At 53.5% G+C, this 18,912-nt stretch overlaps 2 protein-coding genes across 4 annotated transcripts in view; both read left to right on the plus strand.

The window, feature by feature from the left end:
- The window catches only part of Scamp2 (secretory carrier membrane protein 2), a 28,828-nt gene extending 17,369 nt beyond the window's left edge, over window positions 1-11,459 (plus strand). Inside the window, exons 4-10 of one of the 2 annotated variants that reach the window (XM_006971531.4) lie at window positions 239-367; window positions 1,463-1,580; window positions 3,437-3,565; window positions 4,179-4,338; window positions 5,188-5,289; window positions 9,733-9,853; window positions 10,077-11,459. In XM_006971531.4, the coding sequence (XP_006971593.1) occupies window positions 239-367; window positions 1,463-1,580; window positions 3,437-3,565; window positions 4,179-4,338; window positions 5,188-5,289; window positions 9,733-9,853; window positions 10,077-10,211 (894 nt within the window). In that variant the 3' untranslated portion in view covers window positions 10,212-11,459. The remainder of the gene's footprint in view (window positions 1-238; window positions 368-1,462; window positions 1,581-3,436; window positions 3,566-4,178; window positions 4,339-5,187; window positions 5,290-9,732; window positions 9,854-10,076) is intronic. The other variant, XM_006971532.4, reaches the window with a different exon arrangement.
- A 712-nt stretch (window positions 11,460-12,171) lies between these two features.
- Ulk3 (unc-51 like kinase 3) lies at window positions 12,172-18,535 on the plus strand. Of its 2 annotated transcripts, none has more exons than XM_006971530.4 (16): window positions 12,172-12,409; window positions 13,003-13,143; window positions 13,227-13,347; window positions 13,828-13,932; window positions 14,621-14,764; window positions 14,962-15,044; window positions 15,478-15,633; window positions 15,806-15,911; window positions 16,102-16,142; window positions 16,347-16,449; window positions 16,583-16,647; window positions 16,733-16,811; window positions 16,883-16,923; window positions 17,246-17,293; window positions 17,416-17,482; window positions 17,576-18,535. In XM_006971530.4, the coding sequence occupies exons 1-16, from the start codon at window positions 12,308-12,310 to the stop codon at window positions 17,590-17,592; spliced, it is 1,419 nt and encodes a 472-aa protein (XP_006971592.1). In that variant the 5' UTR covers window positions 12,172-12,307; the 3' UTR covers window positions 17,593-18,535. The 2 variants fall into 2 exon arrangements, with proteins under 2 accessions (XP_006971592.1, XP_015859592.1); XM_016004106.3 differs by having other exon boundaries at window positions 16,886-16,923.
- Window positions 18,536-18,912: the final 377 nt, after the last annotated feature.

Here is an 18,912-nt window from a genome sequence, read left to right on the forward strand (position 1 = left end):
TTGTGGTAGTGGGAATCAAACCAGGGCCTTCCAAATGCTCTGTCACCTGGCCCCTCTCTTTTTCAACCTCACCTGTTCCTGCCTTCTGTTTGCCTTTGTCTTCTCACTGAGTCTGGTAAACCTTGTCTGCTTGTGCCTGACGCTGACCTCGGTCACCTCCCCACCCTCACCCCCACCCCCACCCCAGGCTTCTCACTGCCCTGGTGAGCATGGCCCACAGTGGAGTTGTGTGTTGCAGCTCCTGCTTAGGCAGGCCAGCAAGTTTCTGCCTTCCCGATTCCTGGCAGCGGGTGAGCCCTCAGAGAGGCAGATGCTACTAGGAGGAGATAGTATCCCCAGGGACAGCTACATTCGAAAGCTTCCGAAGGTAGGCCTAGTGTAGATGAGCAGGAGGGGGGGCTGGGCCCCTGGAGCCTGCAGGCTGGGTCCTAGAACCCTGTGCAGTGAGACAAGCCCTGCGTGCAGGGTGATGGGGTGCAGAGACCCCGCTTCTGTTGGAGTGACAGCGGTGACAGCGCAGGCAGATGTGCCTAGCACCCTCAGTGTGACACTGTATGGTCAAGCTCATCCAGATGTCTGCAGTCCGCCTCCCAGAGGCAGCCTTCGCTCTCTGGAGAACTGCTTCGGCGAAGGTGTGCGTACACGCATGCCTAGTTGTCACCCTGTGAGATGGCCAGTGTACTGCCTGCTCCCTCAGAGAGGACCACAGTCTCATTCTTCAGGAGGAGATTGGGGCCAGACAGTGGTGGCAGCCACAGGAGCCGGACCCTGGGCCCAGTTGTACTCAGCCGAGAGTCCCTGAGCTGCCTCATTAGAAGGCTCTGCTCTGCTTGCAGAGGTGATAAAGCTTGGCCCCTGCATGCCATGAAAGTCAGGCCGAGAAGGGCCATACATCATGGACTGCCCCCAGAGCATGGCCACACGTAGTTCAGGTGGGCCTGGGAGGCAGCTCCTTGGACAGAGTAGGGGGAGGCTGCTTCGGTGTGGGTTCCTGAGGCTCTGGTGCCCGTGGCCAGCCTCCCAGCCTCCCTCTGAGCTTCTGCTGGCAACTTAGCATTGTGTCCACTTTGCACCCAGCTTTGGGTTCTTCCCTTCAGCTTCTGGTCTCAGTTTCTGGCTTCAGGTTGAGTTCTTGTGGGGTCTGTCCCCTTTACCGTTACCCAAAGGACAGTACAGTTCAGTTTAGCCTGGACTCCGTATGGGGGACTAGACGAGCCATGGGTGAGGGGGAGGAAGTGGAGAGTCTTGGAGAGGACTGAGGAGTCCAAGGTGGTATATGGGTAGTGGGTCACCTAGGCACTTACATGGTATTCCGCAGTACCCAAGACACTTTATTGGGCAGGACTGCCTCTGCAACCACCTGCTAGCTCTTCCTGCCTGGGTGAAGCGCCTCTGCTGGCCCGCCTGGGCTGACACCGGTCCTTTCTCATTTCCGGCCGTTCCCCGCTCCTCTTCTCTCTAGGCTGTTGCAGCTGCAGCCCAAGCCGGCCTGCTTCGGCAGCAGGAGGAACTAGACAGGAAAGCTGCTGAGCTGGAGCGCAAGGAGCGCGAGCTGCAGAACACCGCGGCGAACTTACACGGTAAAGGAGACTGTTGGGGTCTAGCCTGCTCTACCTGGCACAGTCGGTACTCTGATCTGTCTTCATGGGGGATCTTGCAAAGCTTTCGATTTTGGAAGCGTACTGGTATGAGGAGCTCAGCATAGTGGCAATAGCTGTAACCCTAGCATGAGGGAGGCAGAGGCAGGAGAATCACTCCAAGTTCCAGGCCAGCCAAGGCTATAATAGAGTAAGACTGCATTCACAAAAAAAGGAAGGGAGGGAGGGTGTTGGCTCTGGGGTAGAAAGCAATAAGGCAGAAGTCAGGAGAGCAGCAGAATAGTCCTGACAGATGTGGGTTATTTTTGCATTCCTTCCCAGTTCTGAAATTCTTTGATTCCCTAGGCCCAGAGTTCCATTTTTTTGCTAAAATTCTTTCCCAGAAGGAGACATAAACAAGGTCCCCATGACAAAGTTCACTCTGTGGAACCAAGGAGTTTATGGGCTTCCTTACAGAGCATAGGTGAGGGGTTGCTTACAGGAGTGTGGGTGTCCTCCAACAGGCTGTCCCTGGACCGCCTTACCCAGCAGGGATGAAGACTTCCCTGTAGGGAGTAGGGGCAGCTCCCTTCCCTCTAGATTGTAGCCCCTCCCCGAGGCCATGTGCAATGAAGGCAGAATTGCATACAGCGTCAGATGAGGGTCTCCTGAGCCACCGCTCTCCGTGAGGGGAGGTAAATGGTCAACAAGCCCAGCTGGGATAATCCTTTTGCTGGAGGGTGAAGCTGAACGCCCCAAGATGGAGCTGCTTGACTTGGAGGATAGTCACCCTATAATGCTTATGACGACGACCCTGGCTGTCCTGCTTAATAAACAAAATACCTAGTAAGAGTAGTTTAAAAGGCGTGTGCTAGCTTACGCTTCTAATCCCAGCATTCAAGAGGTAAAAGCAGGCAGATCTCTGTGAGTTGAGACCAGCCTGGTCTACATTGGAGGTGAGCCAAGGCTACATCACTGTCTCAAAAGAAACAAACACATCATTTAGGACAGTGGTTCTAAACCTGTGGGTCATGACCCTTTGGGTCAAAAGACTTTAACAGGGGTCACCTAAGACCATCGGAAAACACAGATATTTACATTATGACTCATAACAGTAGCAAAATTACAATTATAAAGTAGCAACAAAAAATAATTTTATAAAAACAAAAAAAAAAAAAAATTAAGGGCTGGAGAGATGGCTCAGAGGTTAAGAGCACTGACTGCTCTTCCAGAGGTCCTGAGTTCAATTCCCAGCAACCACATGGTGGCTCACAACCATCTGTAATGAGATCTGGCGCCCTCTTCTGGCCTGCAGACAAACATGCTGTACACATAATAAATAAATAAATCTTTAAAAAAAAAAAAAAAAAAAAAAACCCTTGCTGGGCAGCGGTGGCACACACCTTTAATCCCAGCACGTGGGAGGCAGAGCCAGGCGGATCTCTGTGAATTCGAGGCCAGCCTGGTCTACAGAGCGAGATCCAGGACAGGCATCAAAATTACACAGAGAAACCCTGTCTCGAAAAAAACAAAACAAAAAAATAAAATAAAATAAAAAATAAAATATAATAAATTTATGGTTGGGGTCACCACAACCTGAGGAACTGTATTAAAGAGTTGCAGCATTAGGAAGGTTGAGAAACACTGACTTAGGACATTTAGGTCTCTCTAAATTTTCTTGGAGTAAACTTGTGGCTGTTTCTCTGGGTCCCTCTGTGATCTCACTTCATGTTCCATGGACCCCCCTGAACTCCTGAACCCCGCTTGTGGGGGCACCTCCGTAAGCTCTGCTTTGCCTGTACGAGGGCCAGTGTGTGCTCTCCTCCAGGCCCCTGACGAGGCTGCATCCCTTTCCACAGTGAGGGACAACAACTGGCCGCCCCTGCCCGCGTGGTGCCCCGTCAAGCCCTGCTTCTATCAGGACTTCTCCACAGAGATCCCTGCCGACTACCAGCGGATATGCAAGATGCTTTACTACCTCTGGATGTGTGAGTTCCGGGGGGCACTGGCAGCGTCTTGAGATCCCCGTGTTTACTTCGGGCCTTGCTCCCTGGGGTCAAGACCTCTCACAGACTGTCCTTCCCAGGATTTGGGCTGGCATGGGGAGGTTCTTTAGGTCCTGTCTGGGAACCTGCTCACGAGGGCCAGCGAGACCACTTTGAAAGGGAGAGTGGACTAGCCAGAGACTTCTTGTTCTGTAGAGCTCACCGTACCGAGAGGCTCAACTTGGTGAAGGCCTCCCTTCCCACAGGCCTCTAGGTTCCAGCAGTGAGGAAAAAGACTGCAGCTCCATCGCGGGCCTTTGAGAAAGGGTTATTTCATTCCCCAAGGATCAGCCCTGCGTCTGCACCTCACCATGCCTATCCCTGAAACCTAGGTCTCCCTGTCGCCTCCTAAGAAAGCTTGGTCCCTGGTGTGAGGTCCTAGAGAACCAGGATCTGCAGCTATAGTAGATCTGCAGCTGAGTATAGACTGAAGTCCCCCACTATTTTCGCAGCCTCCCTCACACCCGGCCTTTCCTAGGGAGTGGCTTGCTCTGTGGGCAGCCAGTCCTCCAGCCACCTTGGGTCAAGCCACCTCTGTCTCCTTGTCCCTTCCCAGTGCATTCAGTGACTCTGTTTCTGAACCTGCTGGCATGCCTGGCCTGGTTCACAAGCAATGCGGCGAACGGGACAGCCTTTGGTCTCTCCATCCTTTGGTTTGTGATCTTCACCCCGTGTGCCTTCCTTTGTTGGTACCGACCAATCTACAAGGCTTTCAGGTGAGTGGAGCTGCTACAAGGGATGAGGGGGTGGCTGGCATCCCAGGAGCAGCTGGTACAGCTAAGCCCGGGGCCCAGTCACAGCCCTAGCTCAGAACAGCGTGGTGAGGAGATTGCTTTCCTTTTCTCACTGAGTCAGAGCAGACAGATTAAGAGCTGTTTACCTCAGCCTAGTGAGGTTTGCTAGAGGGTCAGAAGTTCAAGGTTACAGAAGGAATTAAGAGACCAGACCAGCCTGGGCTTCAGGAGACCCTTGTCTGTGTCTAAAACAAAACATAACAGTGATGGAAGTACTTAATTCTTGAGGAGTTTTAACCAGTTTGCTATGCCACAGATAGATTTTCTTCCAACAAAGTCTACAGGGTGTGTGTGTGTGTGTGTGTGTGTGTGTGTGTGTGTGTGTGTGTGTGTTGGAGGTGGTCTAGGGCATTGAACTCATGTGTGAATGTCTGTGTACCATGTGTGTGCAGTGTCCTCAGAGCCAGAAGAGGGTGTTGGATCCCTTGAGACTGGAGTTAGAGACAGTTCCCATGTGGATCCTGGGAAGTAAACCCAGGTCCTCTGGAAGAGCAACCAGTGCTCTAAACTATTGAGCCATCTCTCCAGCCGATTTGTTTGGTTGTGTGGTTTTGGTTTTGGTTTTAGTATGTGTGTATACATTCACATATACATACATGCCACAGTGCACGTAAGTATGTCAAGGGCAGCTTGTGGCAGTTCTCTCCTTCCATCTATCCTTTGGGCTCTAGGATTGAACTCAGAGCGTCAGGCTTGGTAGCAAGTACGGTTCCACTGAGCCATCTCACTGCCCCCAGCCCTCTTGTGATTCACTTCTCTCTCTCTCCACAGGTCTGACAACTCTTTCAGCTTCTTCGTGTTCTTCTTTGTATTTTTTTGTCAAATAGGGATCTACTTCATCCAGTTGATTGGCTTGCCTAACCTGGGGACCAGGTAAGACCCGAGGTATCATAGAGGCTCAACTTCCTTGCCATTTCCTAGCTCCTAGAGCGCCTGTTCCAACCATGGTGGAGAAAGGGTGGAGGGTACTCTACAATCGGCCTTAGTTCTCTGTTGTGTGATGAAACATCTTCAGGGAAGGTGCGACACACACATCTACTCACCCCAGATAGGGAACCCATGGCAGAACAAAGGACTGATACCACCAAAGCCTACCTTGGTGGACCAGTAAGTTTTATTAGGGATTTATTAAGGATATAGGTGCAGAAATGACTCACAGACAGCTGCATCACCAAAGCCCACCCCAGCATGGGTGACAGTTCATGAAGCTGGGAAACTGGAGCACCTGCCTGCAGGCAGCTCCACAGGGTGGAGAGTGTCCTTTCCAGGTGACTGTCTAAATCACTTCCAGGCATCTGGTCTGGTCTCAGAGGCTTCTTTTCAGCTCAGCTTCCTTGGGCAAAGGCTGTCTCTTGACTTTTATTGTTTACTCTGGCAGGGAGGGGCTTAATGAATCTAGTCAGTTTCAGGGACTTCCTGAAGCTATTTTGGATTGTTTACCTTCCTGCTTGAGCTTTCTAGAGGATAGAATGTTTCAATTGCTGAGGAGATTCTATACAACACCTCTTTCCTGGTCATCTTTTTCTTTTTAGTGGTTCTAGGGGTCAGACCCAGACTCAGGAAATGCTCTGTTCCTGAGCCACACGCTAGCTTCCCATTATTTTATAGTGGCTACCTGTCTTTCCTTGTTCTCTACGTTCTATAGTGTGTAGATGAGTCTCACTCTGGCCTGGGACTTTTACTGTATAGCCCAGGGTGGCGTCAAATTTATGGCGATCCCCTTGCCTCCCTCCAGAGAGCTGAGGTTTCAGGAGTGAGCCACCATGCCTGTTTGGCCTAAGTCCATGTCTGGCTGTGTCTGGCACTGCATGGAAACTTCTTGCTTTTCTCCTACAGCAATCCCCCGGGGCTGATGGATGCCCTGGCCTTTGAAGCCCCTGAGTTACACCTACTCCCTCTCTCAAACTGCTGTTAGCCCAAAATGACCTTGAACCTCTTGTCATTCTGCCTCCAGGCTGTCCCTTCCTTCCTTCCTTCCTTCCTTCCTTCCTTCCTTCCTTCCTTCCTCCCTCCCTCCCTCCCTCCCTCCCTCCCTCCCTCCCTCCCTCCTTTTCCTTTTCTCTTTTTTCCTTTTCTCTTTTTTCCTTTTCTTTCTTTCTTTCTTTCTTTCTTTCTTTCTTTCTTTCTTTCTTTTCTTTTCTTTTCTTTTCTTTTTTATGTAGCACTTGGAATGGAATCCAGGGCCTCATGCATGCTAGCCAAGCATTCTACCAATGGAGCTACATCGCCAGCTTCCATCTTACTTTTTCTCTCAGGGCCTTGTGACTTCCGGAGATGAGGCCTGCCTCCTTGGAGAGGTGTCTTGCCATTCTGGAGCATGTAGCTGGCTCGAGTTTCCTGGCTAACTCAGTCTCAGCTCAGAATTAATTTCCAAAAGAAAAGCCGATGGCTGACATTTTCCTATCTACCCCAGTGCACAGGGGACACTGCACAAAGGTCAAGCTGTCATGGGGCTGAGAGCATGGGCCTGGAAGGGTGGCACTATGTTGGTCCCCTCCCTGCAGCAGTTAGCAAGTCCAGGGAGTGAGGAAAGGGCTGGCTGCACTAGCATTCGGAGCCTGAGCACCGACCTCCCGCCAGCCACCCTGCTGTCTCGGCCTCCTGTTCTAATTGGACCCTTTTGATGGATGGGCCAATTATTACTTCATTGCTTATTACTTTTAGCTAGATGTTGCTAGGAAAGCTGGATCGGCCAAGTGTGGGTGGCCCATGTCTGTAATCCAGCACTTGGGAGTTGAGGCAGCAAGATTGAAAGTTTAAGGTCAGCCTAAGCTATGTAGTGCATTCTTGGACAGCCTGGAATACGTGGAAAAACCCTGTCTCAAAAAAACAATGAGCTGGGCCTGGTGGCACATGCATTTAATCCCAGCACTCAGGAGGGTAGAGGCAGATGGATCTTTGAGTTTGAGGCCACCTTGATTTACATAACAAGATCTAGGCCAGCCAGGGTTACATAGTGAGATGGTATCTCAAATAAATAATAAAGACAGTGGTGGTGGGTGGGGCGTGCCATGATTAATAACTGCTGTTTGTACTCTGGACTGGGACCCTTGGTATTTGATGTCTGTCCTGGCCCTGCCCTCACTGCCTTGCACTCAGTGAGCTCTGCTGGCTCCTGCCTGTTCTTGCCTTCCCGTAGACCTTCTGTGACCATTTTGTTTCCTCTTTGTCTGTGTGCGTGTGTGCATGACTGTTCATGTGGAGGTGTGAGGAGGCCAGCAGGTCATTCTTCAAGCACTATCCACCTTGTTTCTACTCTGTGTGTGTGTGTGTGTGTGTGTGTGTGTGTGTGTGTGTGTGTTGCGTGCATGCATCCAGATGGAGATCAGAGAACTTGCAGGAATTGGTTCTTTATCTACCACTTGAGTTCCAGGAACTGAACTCAGATCATCAGACTTGGCAGCAAGCACCTTTACCTGCTGAGCCATTTTGCCACCCCTCCACTTTGTTTTTTGATACAGGATCTCTCCTTAGCCTGGAGTTTGCTGAGAAGACTAGCTAAACCAGGAAGCGTCAGGGATCTGCCTGTCTCTGCCTTCCCGGTGCTGGCCGGGATTAGCAGCACAGGCCTTTTTATGTGGGTTCTGGGGTTTTGAATTCAAGTCCTCATGCTTGTGCTGCAAGTACTTTACAGACTGAGTCCCCCCCCCCCCCCTTTTTTTTGGAAACAAGGCTGCTGGTCTTCCTGCCTCTTCCTCCCAACTGATAAGATTACAGGTGTAAGCCCCAGCACTCAGCCTTAATACACAAAAATTTTCCTTTATTTAGTGCGCATGTATATGTATGTGGGGACCGCATTTGAGAGTGGGTTCTCTCCTTCCACCATGTGGGTTCTGGGGACCAAACTCAGGTTGTCAGGCTTACTGGCAAGTCCCTTTCCTGGGTGAGCCGGGTTTCTCTGGTGCTGTGATTTTCTTTTGTTGTGTGCATTTAGTGTCACACTTAAACCACCAGCGAATTCAAGGTCATGAAGTTACTTCTGTTTTTCTTCTAAGAGTTTTGTTATTTTGAGACAAGGTCTCTCTATGGTTCCTTGCTGTCCTGGAGCTCACTATGTAGACCAGGCTGTTGTAGGACTTATATTCTCCTGCCTCTGCCCCCTGAGTACTGGGACTAAAAGTGTGTGCCACCGTGCCCAGCTCTTTAAAGATTTTTATAGCCTCAGCTCTTACAATTAAATCTTTGCCCTATTTTGAGTGAATTTTATTTTATTTTATTTTATTATTTTTTTTTTTTTTGGTTTTTTCGAGACAGGGTTTCTCTGTGTAGCTTTGCGCCTTTCCTGGGACTCACTTGGTAGTCCAGGCTGGCCTCGAACTCACAGAGATCCGCCTGCCTCTGCCTCCCGAGTGCTGGGATTAAAGGCGTGCGCCACCACCGCCCGGCTTTGAGTGAATTTTAATATATGATTGAAGTAAGGACCAGTTATCCCAGTACCATTTGTAAAGAGACTATCAGTTCCCCTTTGGGATGTTAAATTTTTTTTTTGTTCCATTTATTTATTTATTGAGTTAGGGGACACATATGCCAGGACATGGTATGAAGGTCCAATGATTAAAAAAAAAGGGCGGGGGGGAGGGGGGGAGACTAGGGCTGAGATGTCTCAGTGGTTAAGAGCACTGGCTGCTTTTCCAGAGGACCTGGGTTCAATTCCCAACAGCCACATGGCAGCTCACAACTGTCTATAACTCCAGTTTCAGAGGATCTGACAGCCTCACATAGACACAATGATACACAGAAAAAAAATAAACCATTCGGTGTATCTGGACTCGGAAGCCTATGGTGTTACTGTCTTCATGCTGTTCCCACACTGCTTTTGATGATTGTAGCTTTGTTGTAAGTTTTGAAGTCAGGCGGCTAAGGACACTGAGGCCGGGGGGATGACATCATCACTAAAGGCAGAGGGCCTGATGGTGGAAGCTGAGGCGACAAGGTAAAGGCCGCAGGCTGGCCAGTACTCTTCTCCCCAGAGTCCTCTCCGCAGAGCCAATGTCTTTCCTGTCCCCACCCTCAATCAGCAACATACACTGAGCCTTCGGCTGACCCTGACCAGGCAGCTGCCATACCTCCTTTCTAGACCTCACTGGGCCAGAAGGATTTCCATGTGACTCCACCTCTGAGACTTCAGGAGAGGTCACACTGGAGCAGTGTGGGCCTATCCGTGCTCACAGCCTGGTCTTTCAGAGGAAGGTCATTAAACCACAAGACTCCTGCGCTGCAGGGAGATGCCCAGGTGGTGGCCAGGACACAGCCATTTGGGAAAGTGCCCTTATGACTTCGGAGTCTCAGTCTCACCTCTGGTTTCTCCCTTCGCAGTGGTTGGCTTGCAGCCTTGTCTACACTGCACGATGGGCCCTTAGCTGTGTCCATCATCATGATGGTAGTGGCCGGCTTCTTTACCCTCTGTGCTGGGCTCTCACTCTTCCTCCTGCAGCGGGTAAGTAGGGCGTGAACCAACAACAAACACAAGGAAGAGGTCCATCTCTCCTGAGTGGACGTCTAAATATTCCTTGTCCCTGAAGTCCTCAGTAGCCTAACATCTTTGTCCGAGGCTCCGGGTGAGCAGCCAGGCAGGGTTGCACTCTTGGGGGCCCTTTTGGGAGCATACCCTGATGGCTCGGATTGCTCTGGGCTCTTCTCACCCCGGCCTTGTTCCCTAGGTTCATGCCTTCTACCGCCGAACAGGAGCCAGCTTCCAGCAGGCTCAGGAAGAGTTTTCCCAGGGCATCTTCAGCAACAGGACCTTCCGCAGTGCTGCTTCGTCCGCCGCCCGAGGAACCTTCCAGGGGAACTAGTCTTCCCGACTCTCCTTCCCTCACCCCAGCCTCTTCTGTCACCTGCCTTCTGAGCTGCACTTTCCGTGGGTGCCTTACACAGTGGTTCTGCCCAGCACAGACGTGGCAGGGATTTTGTCTTGTCTCTGCTCCTTCCTCAGTAGTCAGCTTTCCCTTCCACGTAAGGGAAGGGAGGAAGGGACAGGGACAAGGGAAAAGGAAAAATAACAAAGCTGTCTTTTCTTTTCTGACGGTGGATTTTCTGACGGTAGGATTTTGTCTGGAAGCAGTGGGGCCGATTGCCTTGAAAACAAACGCACTCACGTGCGTGTGGATTCACGTCCCCCACTCAGGATCCTTGGCGGGCCTGGGCTCACTGGAGCAGGAATTTTCCATAGGCATCCTGGACTCCACTCCTCCCTCTGCAGGCTCGACCTGTACTGGGCCTCCACGGGCTCACCTTTCATGCTTAGGCTTCATAAGCCTTCCCAGGGCTCCACTTGGGTGAGCTGTGTTCTGGTCGGGTGTGCAGATGCTCCTCACGTTGCCTTCACATGGTCTCTGGGTGTTCCTCACAGTAGTCATGACCCTCCATGCCTGCTCTGTCCCACGGTATAATAGCACCTTGTGCCCTCTGGGGGCCTTCATGAGCCCTTCTCTTCAGACTTCTGAGTGGGGCTGGTTGGGACTTGGGGATTGCCAGGGACTGACGACAGTCCTTGTCCTGCCCAGCCTCTGGCAGTCTTCTGAGAGGGTAGGTGTCATTTGACCTGTTTGTTTTGGCTTCTGTCCTGAGGGACTCTGCCCCTCTGCCTCAGCCTTTCTCCTGCCCCATCTTCAGCAATTCTCACCTCTTACAACTCTTAGGGTGGCTGGAGGAAGTGAGTCCAGAGCTAGGTCCTGCAGGCAGGACTGCTGAGCCATCTTCCGGAGGGTTCCTCCCACACTCACAGTGGACTCAAGGCCCTTCCCACTTGTCCTGGGGACTCCACAGGTGTGTCACTGCCGTGGCACTTGGGTCACTGTTGAAACCTGGACCCAGTGTTGTGCCAGTGCTGCAGGAGATCACCAAGATGGCCAGCCTCCTGCCTCCGGGAACTGGGCCCTCCTGAGGCTACCCTCATGCTGTCAGCCCATTTATCCCTAGAGCCACTGAATGGTGATGACAGCCACCAGGGTTTTGTAAACTTTCTGGTATTTTCCTCCATGTACAAATGTATATGTCATGTCTCGATTTTTGTGCTTAAATAAAAATAAGATTTTCGGACAGTGCTGGTCCTGATGTCTCTGGTGGACTTGGGAGGACTGTGGCCTACTGAAGTTTGGGCTGAGGGCCTACTAAGATAGGTGAGGTGACAATTAAGATCCTTGGCAGCTGGACTGTGAGAGACTGCTAAGCCACTCAGCTCCGAGGAGGAATCTCTTCAAGAAAGGCAGAAGGGAGGACTCTGGCAATGGTAACTTGGCTCTTCCATAGGTATTTTAAAAAAATTATTCTTAGCCAGGCATGGTGGTGCACCTTTAGTTCCAGCCACTCGGAGGCAGAGGCAGGCTGATCTCTGACCAACCTGGTCCACAGAGTGAGTTCCAGGACAGCCAGGGCTACACAGAGAAACCCTTGTCTCGAAAACCAGTATTTTTTTTTTTTATCCTATTGTGTGTGTGCCAGAGTGTGTGTGGTGATCAGAGAACAACTTGCCGGAGTCGGTTCTCCTTCACCCAGTGGGACCCAGGGATCTCCCTCCCCATCCCACTGTTTCTGATCTTAGCAGAACGCCAGGCTCTGCATCCCGCCCCCAACGTGGGTGGTCTCTAGGATGCGGTGTGCCGAGAGAGGGTTTCCCATGTGATAGTGTCCTCAATCCTCGACCCACTTCCGCTACGCCCACTGAAGCCTCGGTGTCTGAAAGCCGGCTTGGCAGTCCTTGGCAGAAGGTGTCACCATGCCCGCGCGGCAGGCGGGGAGGAGCTCCGGAGGGGCGGGGTCGGGCTGCGCTTCCGGCGGGCGGCGCTCGGGCCGTGCGGAGTCCCGCCCCGCCGCCCCTCGAGCGCCCCCACTTTCGCTTCTGGCCGGAACCTGCGCCCCGATCCAGGAAGCACCTGGCGGCGGGCGAGGGATGGCTGGGCCCGGCTGGGGGCTTCCTCGGCTGGACGGTTTCATCCTTACCGAGCGCCTGGGCAGTGGCACGTACGCCACGGTGTACAAGGCCTACGCCAAGGTGGGTGTGGGCGGGCCGTGCCCGAGGTGTCCTGGCGCCGGGCACCCGGCTCCTGTGCCAGCCAACCCCCAGCAAGCCCGGCTGGGTGACAGGCCGGCCGGAGCAGGAGCGAGGCGGCCGCCTGGCCTCCGGCGGGTGGAAGAGGCTGGAGCCGACTGCCCCTCTTAGGTTTAAAAACAAACACACGCCAGTTTGCTCTGGAAGGGTGGGCGAAGACCTGAGGGAACCTCGGTGTCAGTGGCTGAAGAACCGGCTCCCCTTGGAAGTCGCCTTCGGGGCTGGGAGGAGTCTGAGACCAGACTCCCAGGAGGCAGGACCAGTTAGTTAGAAGGCACAGTGGCCAGTGACGTGCCTTTTTCTGGCCACTCTAGAATGTACTGCTGTGGGTTGGAGAACACTTGCTGGGCTGGGAAGCCAGGATTCCAGAATCCGGATGCCTCATTGATTTGATAAGGGGAAGCTGGGAGACTTGGAGGCTTGTGAAGAGTGGATAGACCCAGGCAGGGGGGAGGTTGCAGAGGGATCCAGAGCCCCCTCGAGCCCATGGGGCAGGTCCCCTCAAGATAGAGAGACCCAAATTTCCTGTCCCACAGAAGGACACTCGGGAGGTGGTAGCCATAAAATGCGTGGCCAAGAAAAGTCTCAACAAGGCATCTGTGGAAAACCTCCTGACTGAGATTGAGATCCTCAAGGGCATTCGGCACCCCCATATTGTGCAGCTGAAAGACTTCCAGGTGTGAGCCTGGGGCGGGGCTCCCTCCACAGGAGGCTGGAGAAGGGATGCTGCCTACAGCTGCCTCTTTACTTCCAACCACAGTGGGACAATGACAATATCTACCTCATCATGGAGTTCTGCGCAGGGGGCGACCTGTCTCGCTTCATCCACACCCGCAGGATCCTGCCTGAGAAGGTGGCGCGAGTTTTCCTGCAGCAGCTGGGTAAAAGCCAACGGCGCACCCCGTGTTCTTTTCTCCCCTACCCTAACGCTTTGCAGTCTCCCGTGTTTGTGTCCCTAGCATCTGTGGGGGAGTTCGGGCTTCCACATGTGGAGCATGATGTAAGAACCTTGTAGAATCTTCCAGGGCCCAGTAGGTGGAACCCGAGTGCTTTCGTGAGGAAGAATGCAAAAATCCTAAAGGGCTTGGGCTTTTCCGGAGGCTCCTGGAAGGGAGGGGGCGGGGTCTTATGAAGGGTGCAAAGAGCAGGCATTTGGGGAAACTCTCAGAAGTGGCAGAATTCCAGGTGGTGGCGGCACGTGTCTTTAAAAGTGGCGGGAGTCTGGTGCTTCTGTGTAGTCTGTAGACCAGCCAGGAGAAAACTGCAGTAATGCAGCTGGGGGAGGGTAGATGGGAGCCTGGGGCGGGCAGAGGCAGGTGGGAACTAGGCTCTGATTCATTTTCATGGGGTGGGCTCCCCAGCTAGTGCCCTGAAGTTCCTGCATGAACGAAACATCTCTCATCTGGATCTGAAGCCACAGAACATTCTGCTGAGCTCTTTGGAGAAGCCCCATCTGAAACTGGCAGGTCTGGGTCTGGGACAGCAGGGCGAGGTTTCAGAAGGGGTAAAGGGCTCCTTGCTGGGCTCCCTCAGCACCCTAGTCCCCAGGGGGCTCTCTGTGAAGTCAGTGGTGACAGGTCAGGGGATACAGGGCTGAGCCCATCACCACAAGGTAGCACCGGTTCTCAGGCTGCACACACTGAAGTCCTGTGGTGTTGTGGGTGGAGTTAGGGATCACGCTGGGTCAGAGTTGGGGCTCAGTCTGGAAATAACGCCAGTATGTGACCAGCATCCAGCATCAGTCTGTGAGCAGGGACCCAACTTAATCTGTCATTAGGATTGGGGCTGAGTCTGGACAGCTGAGGAGAATATGGCAGTGGAAGGGTGGTTGTGGCCTCTGATAAGATTTGAAAAAGAATGGGTTGAGTTTGGAGGCCAGAGCACATGACATAGCTTAATCCTGGGGGAGAGGCAGGGGGGCTCTCAATGCACATTGTGTTTTGAGACAGGCTTCTTAGGAGAAGGTGCTTGAGGGGCTGTGTGCCACGAGGGGGTTTCTACCCCAGAGGGTGATAGAGGCCGAGTGCTGTGGGCCAGTGGCCCAGGGGAGGAGGCAGGAGCAATCCAGGGAGCCTAGGAGCTCTGGGAGGTGCTCTGACTGGAGTCTCAGTAGCAGCTGGGATTTGAACCCTGTGCCTGGCCTCTTGCCTGCAGACTTTGGCTTTGCACAACACATGTCTCCGTGGGACGAGAAACACGTGCTTCGGGGCTCCCCACTCTACATGGCTCCCGAGATGGTGTGCCGGCGGCAGTACGACGCCCGTGTGGACCTCTGGTCCGTGGGGGTCATCCTGTATGGTGAGACCTTTGTCCCCTTGCTCTCCACCCCGATTGTTCTGCATTTGGGCAAGGCTTCTCCCGGCCCCTCCTGGGTTCTAATGAGAATTGAGGGACTCTACTCTGAGGAATTTTGGTTCCCGTCCCAGGGGTGGGCGAGGCAAGACTTAACCCTGTTTCCTTCCAGCCCCCCCCCCCACCTCTGCCTTCTTCCGCAGAAGCCCTCTTCGGGAAGCCCCCCTTTGCCTCCAGATCGTTCTCAGAGCTGGAAGAAAAGATCCGCAGCAATCGAGTTATTGAGGTGCGTCTCGCAGGGAGGGTCTTGGCATCCACCAGGGACTGAGGGGTTCAAGGCCCTAAGGTTTTTATTACACCACTACAGACTGCAGTCTAGGCTCCAGGCCTTTCATGGTGCTGGGGCATGCTCTGCAGTGGGAGCCTAGATTCTGGTCCGTTCCTGGGGATCCAGATCAGCCACACAGGCAATAAATGACCTATGGGGGAAAGGTCATGATGGAGCCAGGCCTAGTCTTCCCATAGTCCAGGGCTGGAGGCAAATTCCCAGGATGTTTGGCTCTCTTCCCGTTCATCACCAGGACCTGCCACATGCTCCCCAGGTCTCAGATAACCCACCGACAAACGTGTGCCCCTTAGGGGAGTTCCTAAAGGGTCTCGGGCTTTGGACTCAGATGCTGGAGCCCAGTGGGATGTGCGCCTGCTCTGTTCCTCTGCAGCTCCCCCTTCGGCCCCAGCTCTCCCTAGACTGCCGTGACCTCCTGCAGCGCCTCCTAGAACGGGACCCCAGCCGCCGGATCTCCTTCCAGGACTTCTTCGCCCACCCCTGGGTGGATCTGGAGCACATGCCCAGTGGGGAAAGCCTGGCGAGAGCAGTAAGCAGACCAGTGGGGATGGGGTGAGCTGGGTCTCACTTGCCTGCGCTGGTGGGGAGCCGGCCCACGGGAGCTGAGCCGGTGGCCACGAGGAGGTGGAGTTCTGAGTGATGATGCTGGTTGGTGTGGCGTTAGGAAGTTCGGTCTGACTGCTGCTCCTCCTGTCCCCCAGACAGCCCTTGTGGTGGAGGCTGTGAAGAAGGACCAGGAGGGGGACGCTGCTGCAGCCCTGTCCCTCTACTGCAAGGCTCTGGACTTCTTTGTACCTGCCCTGCACTGTGAGGCCCAGACCCTTCCTCTAACCTGGGTACAGAAGGGGCAGGAATGGGGTCGTGCTCCCCATTCAGCACCTTAGGGGAGACAGTGCAGAAGATAAACCTGGGGCTCGTGTCTGAGGAGTGCAGAGGGCTGACTGTGGGCCAGGGGTTCCCATACAGACTCCTCATAGGAGCTCTTCCCCTTCTGCAGACGAAGTGGATGCCCAGCGGAAGGAGGCAATTAAGGCCAAGGTAGGGTGGTCTCCCCAGGAGGAAGTGGATGGACATGGAGGGAGAGGACAAGCCTCTGACAGATGTAGAAACTCCTCTCTCACAACATAGGGCTTGTTTAATGTCTGACCTGTTTTGTGCGAGGCAGTCACTGAGGACCGGAGGCAAACTTGGAGGGGGGGTGCTGGCCAGCAGGACAACCCTCAGCCCCTCATTCCCTTACAGGTAGGGCAGTATGTGTCCCGGGCGGAGGAGCTCAAAGCCATCGTCTCCTCCTCCAATCAGGCCCTGCTAAGGCAGGACACATCTGTCCAAGGCCTGCTGCGAGGTAGGCTGCAGTTCCTGGTCCATGTACGAGTCCTGGTGACCCCACTTCGTCTTGACAGGGAGACTGAGGTGGGCTTTCTGTGAACAAAACAACAGGCTGCCCCCCTCACTGTGAGCCTTTCCTCTCCCATCAGAGATGGCCCGGGACAAGCCTCGCCTCCTTGCTGCCCTGGAAGTGGCCTCAGCTGCCATGGCCAAGGTTTGTGCTCACTGGGAGGAGCCAGGTGGGACAGGAAGGAAACCAAGGCACAACATGGAATAATGCGTTGCCCCTCTGGCCGTAGGAGGAGGAAGCTGGCAAGGAGCAGGATGCCCTGGACCTGTACCAGCACAGCCTCGGGGAGCTGCTACTGCTGTTGGCAGGTAAGGCTGCAGCACCCCTGCTGCTCCCCCCCCCCACTGTCCTGTCCTCACTGACTCCCCTCTCTCTACAGCAGAAGCCCCAGGCCGAAGACGGGAGCTCCTTCACACTGAGGTACTCAATGCGATGGGAGTCAGAGTGCGTGTGGTCTGTCCGCTCCTTTTACTCAGCTCGTGTCTCTTCTCTGGGACCTCTTTAGATTACATATGGAGTTCCCCTGCTCTTGGGTATTCCAAGACCAGAGGCCAGCCTCAGAATTGTGAAGTCAGTGAGGCTGGACTTCAGGTCACTGGATAAACCAAAAGCCTGCTGGGCTCCTGCAGCCGGGGGAGCAAACAGAGGGTCAGAGACAGGGCGGAGGGCTCTCTGAGCGTCAGGGGTGAGGGGGCAGTCGGTTTGACGCCCACACACTGCTAGGCATGCCTTCTCTCGGCAGGTTCAGAACCTCATGGCTCGAGCTGAGTACCTGAAAGAGCAGATCAAGGTGGGCATGCATGGGCCACCCTGGGCAGAGTTGTGGGTCCTTCCTCCTCGTGGTTGTGGATGCACTGTGGCTTCCGAGTCGAGCTGTCTGCCTTACCCCTTGGCCTCCTTTCCATCCCACAGATAAGGGAATCTCACTGGGAAGCAGAGACTCTGGACAAAGAGGGGCTGTCGGAGTCTGTTCGGAGCTGTGAGTCCTGCCCTGGGGTCTGACAGCCCATAACAGGGTTCTGCCTCTCTTGCCGAAGACCCAAGCCTGACTTTTCCCTTTCATCTCTCCTAGCCTGCACACTACAGTGACAGCAGAAGGCCTAGTGGATAGAACACAAGTCTAGAGAGAAGCTATGTACCAACCCAGGTTCACACCTGTGCACCTGGGCCCTTCCTGGATGAACCCCTCAAGATGTTCACATCCTAGTTCCCAGTGTTCCTCTGAATGTTCTCCACCCCTGGAGGCTCTGGGGGCCCATGTACTGTGCCAGGTGTACTGAACTCGGGGAGAACTACAATACTATGACTTTGTTAGGAGGTGACTGCTGGCCTAAGCCTGTCGGCTTCAGGACATCATCACACTGTGTGTATTTTGCTCTGCAAAGAGGACACCATGCCTCTTCAGGGCACCTCTGTTCCTTCCCTGCTACCAGGCAGCTGCTGTACCTGGGCCAACCCTTCCTGGGAGCCTTTATTTCAACCTACTCCCTTCTTGCACTGGAATGGGACACTCCAGTACCCCTCAGGGACTACCTACCCTACAGGATGCACTCAGCCCTGCAGAATTCTCTAGTCTTCTGGGAGTGCACACCTGCCATCCTTTCCAGTACTTTAAGACAATCCTTCATGCATGAATGTCATGTCCTTTGTAGGGGTGGGGTACATGTGAGAATTCCAGGACCCCCCACCCTGCGCAGGCTTTCTTTCTTTCTTTCTTTCTTTCTTTCTTTCTTTCTTTCTTTCTTTCTTTCTTTCTTTCTTTCTTTCTTTCTTTTTCTTTCTTTTTTCTTTTTTTTGTTTTTCGAGACAGGTTTCTCTGTGTAGTTTTACACCTTTCCTGGAACTCACTTTGTAGACCAGGCTGGCCTCGAACTCACAGAGATCGGCCTGGCAGGCGTTATTTCTAAAGTCAGAGAATGTTGGTGATTTCTAATCATTCTGCCTCCTTAGGACAAAGTGGAGCCTTGCCGGAGGCTGGGTGTATATAAAGAATGCAGTTCACTGTTCTTTATTAAATTATTTTCCATACTCATACATCTCTTCTTGCCTTGGAAAAATAGGTGAAGTGGCCCTGCTCATAGCCCAGGAAAAGCTGGGGAAGCTGAGGAGGTTAGTCCCAGAGGGAGATGACAGATGTACATCTGCCTTTAGTCTCTGGGGATCCAAGAGTCCCACTGACTGCCACCATTCCGGCCCTAGTGTGTGTTGGGGAGGAGCAGGGCTGGACAGACCTGGGAGCCCAGCCAGGCTCTTGCTCTGCATACCTCAGCTTAGTGGCAAGTGGCAAGCCCTTTAGAACACTCCTGTCCACCATCCCACACTGCACACTCCATGTCCATCCAGTGTCCCAAGCCTCTCCTTCCTTCTCACTCTGGCCCGTGACTGAGCAGCAAGCTGGGTTTCAGGAAA

The sequence above is a fragment of the Peromyscus maniculatus genome, chromosome 7, assembly GCF_049852395.1.
Source record: "Peromyscus maniculatus bairdii isolate BWxNUB_F1_BW_parent chromosome 7, HU_Pman_BW_mat_3.1, whole genome shotgun sequence".
NCBI classification, from domain to species: domain Eukaryota; kingdom Metazoa; phylum Chordata; class Mammalia; order Rodentia; family Cricetidae; genus Peromyscus; species Peromyscus maniculatus.

Coding starts and splice junctions, on each gene's coding strand:
- Ulk3 (XM_006971530.4), top strand. CDS start 12,308: ATGGCTGGGCCCGGCTGGGGGCTTCCTCGGCTGGACGGTTTCATCCTT. Junction 15,045..15,477: donor GCAGCAATCGAGTTATTGAG/GTGCGTCTCGCA, acceptor GTTCCTCTGCAG/CTCCCCCTTCGGCCCCAGCT. Junction 16,812..16,882: donor GCTGCTACTGCTGTTGGCAG/GTAAGGCTGCAG, acceptor CTCTCTCTACAG/CAGAAGCCCCAGGCCGAAGA.